Source organism: Ananas comosus, linkage group 1 (genome assembly GCF_001540865.1).
Source record: "Ananas comosus cultivar F153 linkage group 1, ASM154086v1, whole genome shotgun sequence".
Taxonomy (NCBI): domain Eukaryota; kingdom Viridiplantae; phylum Streptophyta; class Magnoliopsida; order Poales; family Bromeliaceae; genus Ananas; species Ananas comosus.
The window spans coordinates 22,857,202-22,869,042 of record NC_033621.1 but is presented as its reverse complement, the minus strand read 5'-3'; the positions used below and the strand labels follow the sequence as shown (position 1 = coordinate 22,869,042).

Here is an 11,841-nt window from a genome sequence, read left to right as displayed (position 1 = left end):
AATTAAATTATTAATATATATTAATTATTAAAAAATATATAAAAATTATATTTTATATATAGTATGTTTTTATCTGATTTTGTTTTTGTTTTTAGTTTTGGATTTCGGTTCAGGTTCAGTAGTAATAGTAATTTTGAAATAAATTATAGATTTTATTTTTTTTCCTATTTAAGCAAAAGTAAATCACATAACTATATGCAAGCATTGTTCTGTCGATTGAAACAAAAAGAGAGTTTTGTTCAAAAGCTAAAATATATTATATTTTAGTTTTTTAATGCGTTTAATGCAGATAAAATTATCAAGAATATTTTGATTAAAAAAAAATTTAAGCTCTTCAACATTAAAGAAATACGGATAATTCCTTAACATTTTTTCATTTAATTTTATATATACTTATTTATTCGATAAAATATAAATAGTGGCCACTAGATTTTTGTTGAAATATCAAAAAAACTAAAAAACTACTCATTTTTCATACACTACATTGAATTAGTTAATTTTTTTAAAAACTAAAGCTAATGGATATCAACTAAAAAATGAAAGTTGAGAGAGCTGTTTCAAAATGGCATATATTGAGGGGTTCTCCATACATTTTAACTTAAAAAAATTTGAGGGGTAATAATAGTATTTTAAAATTTAACATCTTTAAACATTTTAATAACTATGGGTAAAGCTAACATAATTAAAATGAAGGTATTGATGATAATTTTTTGTGTTTACAGGGTATGGGTGATTATTTTAAACTTTACAGGGATCTATGATATTTAGACTTGTGGAGGGGTATCCATGAAATTGCCCTATATTTTATTGTATGCGCTTATGGATCAATTTAACTTTTGAGCTTTTATGTAACCATCATATCATTAATTTCTCAATTAAATGATGTTGTGAGGTTCACTCATTTTCCCACTTTTGCCATTTTAATTGCTAAAAAGTTATACTTAATTTATAGTCCCCAGTATTTTGTGACTAATCTTTTAAAACAGACTAATTCGCTATCCGAAATTATTTTTGGATCAATCAATAGTTCAACACCGATTCAATCCGGTAACGCCAACATAACGTTGAAATATTTAATTTTCTATTTAAATACTTTTTTTATTATGTAATATATTATATTACTACTATTTACTATAAATTATAATAATAATTATATTATGTACTAGACTAATATTAAATAATAAGTTTTTAAATTCACTTTTCATAATATAAAATAAAATCAACAACAATTAATTATAAATAAAATTAAAAAAAATGTGAAGAATAAATTAAAAACAAACAAATTTGTTATAGTTTGCTGACAAAATCGGATCTGATTTATCGATTCACTTGCTGAACTATCTGTTTAAAACAGTTAAAATAAATTTTTAATTTTATCGGTGTCAAAAGGTTAAAGAAACTACTTTCTATAAAACTGTTTCGATAGAGTTTTTAAATCCTTACTTTCTGCAGCTACTCAAATTTTTTTTTAAAAAAAAAAACGGAAAAACAAAAATACAGAAGATTTGTGTTATATAAGATAGTGGTTTTGAATATTTTGAACCATTCGCCAAATAGATGTGTAATGTTCAAAATTTTGCTAAATTAATATATTTTTTAAAAAATTCGAAAGCATTATTTATTATTTTTTGATAAATAATATTTTATTTATTTTGTTTTTTTGGTTTTTTTTTTTAACGAGGTTTAGGTGTTTGAACGGATAGCGTCAGAAGAAGCCGGTCGGTCGGGTCGGTGGGCTGACGTGGACGCCACGTCTCATATCCCCGCACCTCTCGTTGCTCCCCTCGCCGGCGCTGCCGGAGCGACGCAGTGGTGGAGGACTACGTCCTCGCGCGGCGCTCCGGCCGCGCTCGATGGCAGCGACCTGCTTCTGTGGGCGCTCCACATTCTCAACCTCCACCACCCCACTCGCCCGCCGCCTCGCCGTGCTCGTAGCCTACCACTCCTCTGCGGACGGGCTCCTCGGAAAACAAAAATTACAAGAAATTGTTACAAGAAAGATAGATAGTTTGAAATTTGTGACCATTGCAAATAGATAGTGTAATGTTCAAAATTTTGCTAAAATTAATATTTTTTAAAAATTCAAAGCACTATTATATTTAATTTATTTATTAAAATAATATTTTTATTTTATTTATTATTTTTTGTTTTTTTTGTTTTATCGGAGTTTTAGGTGTTTTGACGATGGAGCGCGCGGGAAGAAGCCGCGTGGGAGGGTCCGGTAGGGTCGACGTTGGACGCCACGTCATCGTCCCCTCTCTGTTGCCTCTTCGCCGGCTGCAGCCGGCGAGCGGGGGTGGAGTGACTCGTCCTCAGCGCTCTCGCGCGCCTCCATAGACGAGACGGTTCTGTGGGAGCCTCCACATCCTCAACCTCCACTACCCCTCCGCGCCGGCGCTCGCCTGCACGACCACCACTCTCGGCGACGACGCCTCGGCTCACATTCCATCGTCTCGCTGGGTGCCAGTGCCGCGCCGGGCGACCCCTCGCCCTCCCTCCCTCCCCGTCCACCCGCGCCTCGCCCTCGCCAGGCCTCTACTCGGCTCTGGTTCCCTGCTCGCCATGGCGTGGAATACCCTCGTCGACGCTCGCGTGTTCGCCGACATTACTCGCCGCATTTAACACCACGCCTCAAGGCGCCTACTTGCCCCCCGGGGACTGCGCGCGCGTCGGCCCCAGCCTGGGCAAGCGTTTCGTCCACCCGCACCCATCCTCGACGGCACGTCAGCGCGTCAAAGCCATTGGGACTGCTGAGTACTCTCCGCTTCCTCCTCCTCCCCCGATCTAGGCTTTTCTCACTCGATTATATGGAATTGTCTGTGTGAGCGATCAGATTCCGCGACGAATGATCCGAAAATTTGATTGATCTCTTCTTCGTTTTACTCTAGACCGTCGAATGTGTCGTTGGTGGGGTGACGTCGGGCCTTTCTCGCTTACTAGCCAGGAATATTGGTGATACAAGGTGTTCGACGTAATGTTGTACAGTGTTGAATACTGTGATAATCCCTGTATTTTTTTTTGTTTTTGATAATGCAATTTAGCTCATCACAGCTTTTCTCCAATCCTCGCCTAATAGATATTTCCTGATCTCCACCAATCTTTGCACGCCGATCATTGGTTTCCATTTTAGTCGTATGAAATCGCCATGTGAATACAATAATTGCACGGGTGACGATTTTATCGTACAATTTGTGGTATCGACTATGGAATGAACATTCGTAATTCTATCGGTCACAGCGTTACTGCGCAGACACCTGATTAATCTTTTTAGTGAAAAATTTATGATCAAATCAATATTGTGAAAAGTTCAGGTAACTAGCTGTGGTATGTTTATATTCACTTTTACTGCTAGTTTAGGCTCTTCTTCTTCTTATCTTCTTCTTCGTTGATTGCAATTTTCTTGTAATTGTTGTATGTGAAACAGCATACAGAAAAAAGAGAGAAAAAAATGCTAGCGAACCTTCGAGTAGATCACTACTCTGTCATGTATCGAACTACATCAGTGATCCATGAAATGCTTTACTTCTCACCTAAACTACATTTTTTTTTTCTTTTTTAGTTTATAATGGATCTTTTAGAAACTAATCATTATTGTTTTACAATATAAGTTTGGATTGACGGAAGATGATGAATGAGGCGAAGGATGGGCGAAATGGGAATGGATCGAGCGAAATCTCCAAGTTGATATGTAGTATAATATTGCAGAAAAAATAAACCTATGCATGATACAGGTATTCAAGAACAATTACTGCTTTGGAAAAATTATTGTGCATAATCGTAATACGCCAAAAGTGCGAAAACCTAAGGAGCTATACGCTCGGAATTGAACCCCTTAAAGATGACCTTTCAATTCATTGCCATCTCTAATAGAAGATCTTACGAACAGTGATTCTCAATGAAGAAGGTTACTGTATCAAGAAGATCCTTAACGAACAGTGATATTCTCAATGACAACAAGGTTTATATTGTCGGATGAGAACAGGAAGTTGCGCAAATCTTTACAGAGTCATGCTTTAGGATGACTCTTTTCTGAGAGAACGCTGTCTTTGTAAAAAAGTATTCGGACTACAACAAAAGGAAAATAAAATGGTCGATTGTTTGTTAGAGGGAAACGTATAGCAGCAGAACATTGAATTCCTTACAGCGGCGGATGGGCACGCGTTCGGACCGGTTCGAGTTGGCTTCATTGTAGAAGATTTTTATCGATAGGACAGGGGTTCTTCAAGGGAACGAGTGCGATCCCACCTTCTTCTTCTTTCCTCCTTTTTGGAAGAAGATGTAGATTGGAATGTGCTATCGGCGACTGAGGATCAGAAACAATTTTAGGTAATGTGGCCTTACTAATCAATCTAGGATGATCTGACATTATCCTTTGTTAAAAGCATGTCTGGCGAGTTCGTTCATCTTGCAACGCTTTGAGATAAGTATATTGAAGCCTCGGTGGCCGGGTGCAGTGACGCCTTTGATCCGCGGGCGGCGCGCGCAGCCCCATTCTCGGGGTGAAGAGGAGCGAATAGTCTCAGTTTCCGCGATCACGAGTGCTCAAAATATGAGATTCCTAAATAGTGTTTTTTAAAATTTCAATATTTACCAAGTTGTTTGCAAGAATAACGAACTCGACCGAACATGCTTTTAACAAAGAGATAATGCGATTATCCTAATTGATGTAAAAGGATTACAAAAATTGTTTCTGATCCTCAGCGCCGATGGCATTTCCAATCACTATTTCTTCAAAAAAGAGGAGCAAAAAAGAGAAGGTGATCGCATCTCATTCCCCGGAGACCCTATGTGCTATCGCCTATAATAATCAGCTACAGAACCCAATCGAACGGTCACGCACGTGCCTCCGCGGCTGTAGGGAATTAATTGTGTTCCCGCTTACGTTTCTCTAAAGCAATGCGCACATTTTTTTTATTTTGTTGTATCCGAATTACTTTTTACAAGACGATGGGCTCATCCTCGAAAAAAGAGTCAACCCTGAAGTATTGACTCTGGATTTGTGCGCAACCTTCCTTTCTCTCTCGACAACTATAACGCTTTTTTTATTGATAATCACTGTTCGTTAATTGATCTTCTTTTGATACTGTTAACCTTCTTCTATTGAAAATTCACTGTTCGTAATTGGATCTTCTATTGAGCAATCTGCGTATGAAATTGAAGGTCCATCTTTAAGAGGTTCAATACCGGCGATAGCTTCCTTAGGTTTCTGTCCTTTATGGCGTATTTACTACTGTGGCCCTAAATGTTTCTCAAAGCGTATTGGTTCTTGATACTTACCTTTATCATGGCATAGATTTATTTTTTGTCAATATTTACTAATATCCTTCGAGGTCGCACGATCCAATTCCCCCATTCGGCCCATCTTCCGCCTTTCATGCATCTCCGCCAAATCCTACTTATATGAATAAACAATATGATTAGTTCTAAAGATCCATAATACAATAACCTAACAAGGAAAAGAAAATTTACGTTTAGTGAGAAGGTAAAGCACTTGCATGATCTACTGTATAGGACGAACATTGGACGAGTGGTCTGATCTCACTCGAAGGTTCGGCTAGCAGTTTTTCTCTTTTTCCGTCATCTGTTTCACATGCGGAACAATTACATAGCCAAAATTTGTCAATCACCGAAGAAGCAGAGAAGACGAAGAGAGCAACACTGCAGTAAAAGTAAGATTACATACAAGCTAGTTACTGACTTTTCACAAATTATGATTTGATCCTTAAATTTTTCACTAAAAAGATTAATCGGTGTCTTGCGCAGAACGCAGGACCGATAGAATTATCGAATGTTCAATCACGTCGAAGATGCACAATTCGGATAAAATCGTCTTCTGCATTATTATTGTTATTCACATGGCGAGTTCATACGACCTACAAATTGAAACCAATGATGGCGCTGCAAAAATGTGTGAGATCAGGAAACTATCTATGAGCGAGATGGAGAAAAGCAATGTGATGAAGACTAAAATTGTATTATCAAAACAAAACAAACAAAACAAAAAATACAGGGATTATCACAAGATTCAACACTAGTAATTACGTCGAACACTGTACTCACCAAATTCCTGCTGATGTAGCGAGAAAGGCCGCCGACGTAACTCCACCAACACATTATTCACGGTCTAGGAGTAAACGAAGAAGAGTCAATCAAATTTCGGATCAATCGCCGCGCATGATCGATCACCAAACAAATTCCGTAAGTAGAGAAAAGCCTAGATCGAGAGAGGCGGGGGGAGGATGAAGGGAGAGCGCTCACGCAGCCCATGGCGTTCTTGACGCGTGGACGTCGTCGAGCTGGTGGTGCGTGGACGAAACGCTTGCGGCGGCGGCCGACGCGCGCGAGTCCCGGGGGCAAAGGGCGGGGCTTGAGCGGCGTGGGCGAGTCGGCAGGAACGCGGCAAGGCTGGTGCGAATGAGCTGGCGGTCGCGGGGTGTGCCCTCATGGCAGAGTAGGCGATCAAGAGGGAGGCCATGGCCGACGGGCGATGGGCGCGCAATAACCGGACGGTACGGAGGAAGGTAGGATCGAGGGAGGGTCGCCGGACTAGTGGCGGGTCAGGCAGAGGAGGAGGAGTGAGGAGCAGCCGTCGCGACGGGTAGGTGGTGGGCTCGGTGCAACATAACCTTTCTTATTCTTCAGAGTTGTTTTAAAGCAACACCAGTAATCTGCAATGTGAAGTATAAAGAGACTCGCTCTACTATCGTAAGGCAATCAGCAGAGGAAATAGCAAACTTAAGAGATGGTCGGCAAGGGCTTTAGACCGTCCAAATCTCTTATCTTTTTTCCTTCACATCATCATTGCCTCAAAAGGCATTTCAAGAACTAACATTCGATAAGTACCAAAACAAAGAAGAGGGAAAGAAGTATAGAAAGGTCAATCTCTAACATCTATAATACTTATCACCTCTACCTATTTCCCTGCTGATAAACTGTGTTGTTCAAATTCTGTAAATACCTTTCCTAATCTCCTTACTTCTAATTTGATTATAGCTTAGTTTGATGCTTGATTAATGCTTGATGAAGAGATGTTGGTATTGGTTGAGGATTGATGTTGATTTCTTTCTATGATAGGTTAAGGCGGGTATCATTCACAGCCAATAATTATCATAGACAAATATAGCTAGTGGGGAATATATATATATATATATATATATATATATATAAAAGAGTAGAAAGGGATATATATATATGACCAGGCCAAAGCGTCGAGACCACTGCACAACAAAAGGAGGCAAATGAGGGATATGATAGTGATATTTCCAGATAGAACTGAATGGATAGAACCCATTTTTATGCATATAGGAAGCTAAAAACAAAAGAGAGAAAATAAATTCTCCTCGCTGCTCGCATAAATAATTAAGATGAAATTTTCTTTTGAAAAGAATACATGTGAGACAGTTTAAAAACTCGGGTAGAAATGCGATGTACATAGAAAAAATTAGTCAAGGAAAAAAAAAAAAAACAGTAAGCAAGCCACAGGTAGCAAGCAGGTAGAGGTATATATAAAGGCATGAAAAGAATCAGTTTAAATACTACCAGATGATACGCCGAAGACATATGATTTAGTATACGAAGCTATTAATATGGCACTCAAATTTGGAAACTTAGGTCTTTTGAAGCAAATTTGATGCACCGACACAACACTCACCTTGCTCGAATGGACAGCGGGCAGGACCTTCTCCAAAATAAAGAGCTAAAGCATCAGCATTCCTCCCCTGTTATGTTTAAGTATGATAAATTTCTCAAGAACTTAAATCTTAACTGAGAAAGAGTTGTATCTCAAAACATCTTCAGATCCTGTTTTGTGAAAAATCTCATACTCACCACGTTAGAATACAACGAAGTTAAAGCCCTAACTTCAGCTTCAGCAACATTAAGAAAAGTCTTCAGTGTCTGAAGAAAAGAAAGCAGTTATTGCGCAGGCCCCTACATAAAATGAATAAATAAGAGACAAATCACAAACCACAACCGAGTTTGATTTCACTTAATACTCATGAAGTTGTATCCTAAAAACACACCGGTCACGGCTGTCTTATGGTGATATCACTCTTTAGGGGCTTGCTTTGGATTCTGAACAAATTGCTCTCTAACATCTTAGTGAAACATTGGAAGAATTTGTGGGACAAAATTAAGCTAACAGTGGCCAAAAGGCAGAAGCAAAGACGATCAGACTAACAAACTAATAAACTTTGTAATGAAGGAAGCAAAAGGTCGAAATAATTGCGCATCAGTATACCTTGCGGAAAGTCTCGGACACACGACCATCGTTCTCAGATGCAGTTAATTCTTGTTCAACTTTCTCCGGTCCTTTGCTTACTGCTTGCATTTCCTCTGCCAAAGATTTCAGTTGAGCTTCATCACAATGTAAAAAATTAAAAAAAAACATATAAAAAGCAGTACTTGAGTTCACAGGACATTACCTGAAATAACACAAAAGATGATGCCAAAGTTGTGAATCATCATCACTTGAAATAAGACAAAAGGAGGCACAAAATTATGAAGTAACTAATAAAGGGAAGGAAAAAATATGATAACTTTTAGAGAAAAAAAGCCTAAAATGAAACAAATACAGATAACCTAAGATGACCAATATTAGTACAATTGAAATACGATCCAGTAGCTTAACTGAAACAAAAAATACAAATAAATGATTTAACATTAAAATTTCACATGTATAAATAATATATATATATATATATATTAAAAATTTGAAGAGAAAGAAATTCTATATTTTGTGTTAACTAAGATGATGTTTTTTAGCACATGGGTTTTCGAATAAATTTTTAAATTTCAAGAGCAGCGTCATAACTGTAAAGAAAAACACAATAATTCCAAAAGAAATAAAATCTACAATATTATGCAACAAATAAAAACTTATTTAATGAAGTTTGGGTTTTTAAGAAAACTTTGCCACCTTTAAGATGTTTTGATAGCTGGATCGACCTCTTTTTTAGTAAACCATTACTATCATCTTAGGTTCCAAAGGAAAAAAGATTTAAAAAAGTATAGTGAAAAATAAACTTTTCCACTATTTTCAATGCTTATTTCTACCTAATTTCAACCTTTCTTGCTATCTCTAATGTGCTTGCCATTTAAGGGAGAGGTCATCACAGCATTGAGAAATAAGAGCAACAGAATAGTCGGCGGACAAAATAATAATTAATAAGCATTCAAAAACAACAGTAACAGATAATTAAGAATCATGAACTATGACCATGAAATTATCGATAATGAATAATCCGAAACACATTGAAAATACTAATAATCATGTTATATGAAAATAATTAAATAGAATATACAAAATAAAGACGAATCCAACATATGACATATTGCATTTCGCAGCATCCTGATTATACACTATCCTGCGCAAGATCTATGATTCTAATCACTTGGTAAATGAGGGTCCTAGAGGTAGCTAGGTCCTCAGCAAGTAGCAATAAATTTATTAAGAATGCATGGAAAGGATATTTATGAATTAAACAAACCTAATAAACAGCAGTAAGAAGAATCATTGCTGTATTGATGTAAATTACGTTTAAGTTTAGTGGGAATTGGAAATTTGAGGGTCGTACAGTTGGATTGAGTGATTTGAAAGAGGAGGATGCGTCAATCTCGTTGCCCCCGTCGCCAAGCACTGAGGTGAAGAGGCCGAGCTCCGCTGCGAAGCTTGCTGGGGCGGCGCCGTCGCCGCTGTCGATGGGATTGTACGGCGTGCAGCGCGCCACCACTTTGATCTCAGACAATGCTTCATTAAGCCCTACCGCGAGCCAAAAAAATGCCCAAAAGCATCAAATCAACCGCGTTTTTGGGGCACACATTCACAAACTTAGGATTAAGAATTCTCCAATACAACATTCACACCAGGAACAACAAATCATATATGTATAAACATATAATAATCTTTTCTAATCCAATGAACTATATACTGATCTTCTTGAAAGGGGAAAAAAAAGGAAAGCAAATTAGAACTCACTTGAAGTCGCAGACACGGAGATGGGCCCCACCGTGTAGCGCGCCACCACCGCTGCTGCCTTCGGCGACGGATCCTCACCCAAATCCTATCTCTACCCCCACCCCCACCCCCGGCGCCGCGCCCCACCTCTCGATGCCCGCGGAGCGCCCCGCGATCGGCTCGGCATTTGGTCGAACAGGGAGCGGGCGCAACGGAGAGGGCGAGGGGGCTTGCGAGGGCGCGCGATGGGGAGGGGGAAGAGGAGAAGAAGATCCTCGCCAGATCCCCACCGGCGAAGATCGCACCTTGGATCCCGGCAGGAGTCGGAGAGAGCGCAGGAGGTGCGCGGATCCCGGCAGGGAGATCGGAGAGAGATTTGAGCGCGGATTCCTGTGGGGAGATCGGAGAGAGATCGAAGAGAGAGAGGCGGGATCGGAGAGAGAGAGAGATGCGTGATAGGAGAGAAAGAGGCGGGGGCGAGGCGGTGGCCAAGAGATCCTCGCCAGATCTCACACCGGCGAGGATCGTGCCGCGAATCCCGCTGGGAGGTCGGAGAGACCGCGGATCCCGGCAGGGAGATCGGACGGCGGATCGCGAAGAGAGATAGAGAGAGGGGACAGCGCGGAGGGAAAAAAAAAACCCCGCAGATCGCACCGCGGATCCCTGCGGATCCGCGTGCCGCNCGCGAATCCCGCTGGGAGGTCGGAGAGACCGCGGATCCCGGCAGGGAGATCGGACGGCGGATCGCGAAGAGAGATAGAGAGAGGGGACAGCGCGGAGGGAAAAAAAAAACCCCGCAGATCGCACCGCGGATCCCTGCGGATCCGCGTGCCGCGTGGGGAGATCGGAGAGAGAGAGGTGGGGAGCCACGTCACCCATGCCCGGCCCGCGCCGACTCGCGCCAGCACGCGCGCCCGCTCGCGCCCGACCACGCCGGCGCCCCCGCTCCTCGCTGGTGGACCTCATCGGACCCTCGAAACGCCTGGAAGCTAGATGCGAGAGATCGGGGGAGATCCTCGGCAGATCTCCCCGGGGGAGGATCATGCCGGGATCGGCGGATCTCGGCGAGGAGATCGGACGGCGGGGAGAGAGAGGAAGACGCGGAGGGCAACGCGGAGAGAGAAACCCGCGATGCCTCCGCTGGTGGGCCCCAACGAACCCCCTAAACGCGGGGAAAATGCCGTACAGGCTCTCCGCGAACCCCGGCGGATCTCGGTGAGGAGATCGGACGGCGGAGAGAGACAGAGGAAGATGCGGGGATTGGGGAGGGTGGACGTGGAGAGAGAGAGAGAGAGCGGGGCGGGAGGGCAACGCGAGCGGAGAGAAAAAAAAAAGCTAAAACCCGCGACGCCCCCCACTGGTGGGCCCCACCGAACCCCAAAAATGCAGGGAGCGTGCCGTACCACTCGCCTTTCACTTGTTTCGCATTTCAAAAATGCAGGGAGCGTGCCGTACCACTCGCCTTTCACTTGTTTCGCGTTTCACTTGTTTGTATTGATGAGTGTTACATAAAAGCTCAATCTAGTAGTTTGAATTGGCCCCAGAAATAGTGTTGATGTGGGACTCTCACCTATATATAATAAATAAATAAATAAATAAATAGTGAAAGCTACTAATAAAAGAGTTGTGAAATAAATGTGAAAAATTGATAGTATATGGGGTTCAAATTTCACAGGCCACAATTTATGGGACTTAAACATCACAACAGAGACTTGCTAACCCCACCCCTTGTCTTTAATTAATTTTCAAGAAAGTACTATATGTACAATTTATATTTTAAAATTTGATTAATTTCATACAGGTCAATGTAAATATAGTGAATTACAAATATATTTTTATAAAATTCAACTTTTATATGTTGTTTCTACAAAATTCAAATATTTTCA

At 40.9% G+C, this 11,841-nt stretch overlaps 1 protein-coding gene across 1 annotated transcript; it reads right to left on the bottom strand.

Moving 5' to 3' along the window:
* On the bottom strand, positions 6,547-10,631 carry LOC109725199 (formin-like protein 6). The gene is made up of 7 exons (XM_020254332.1): positions 9,977-10,631; positions 9,576-9,760; positions 8,424-8,468; positions 8,240-8,334; positions 7,828-7,896; positions 7,652-7,718; positions 6,547-6,668 (listed from the first exon to the last, which is right to left on the bottom strand). Exons 3-7 carry the CDS (start codon positions 8,464-8,466, stop codon positions 6,547-6,549), a joined length of 396 nt encoding a protein of 131 aa, XP_020109921.1. The 5' UTR covers positions 8,467-8,468; positions 9,576-9,760; positions 9,977-10,631.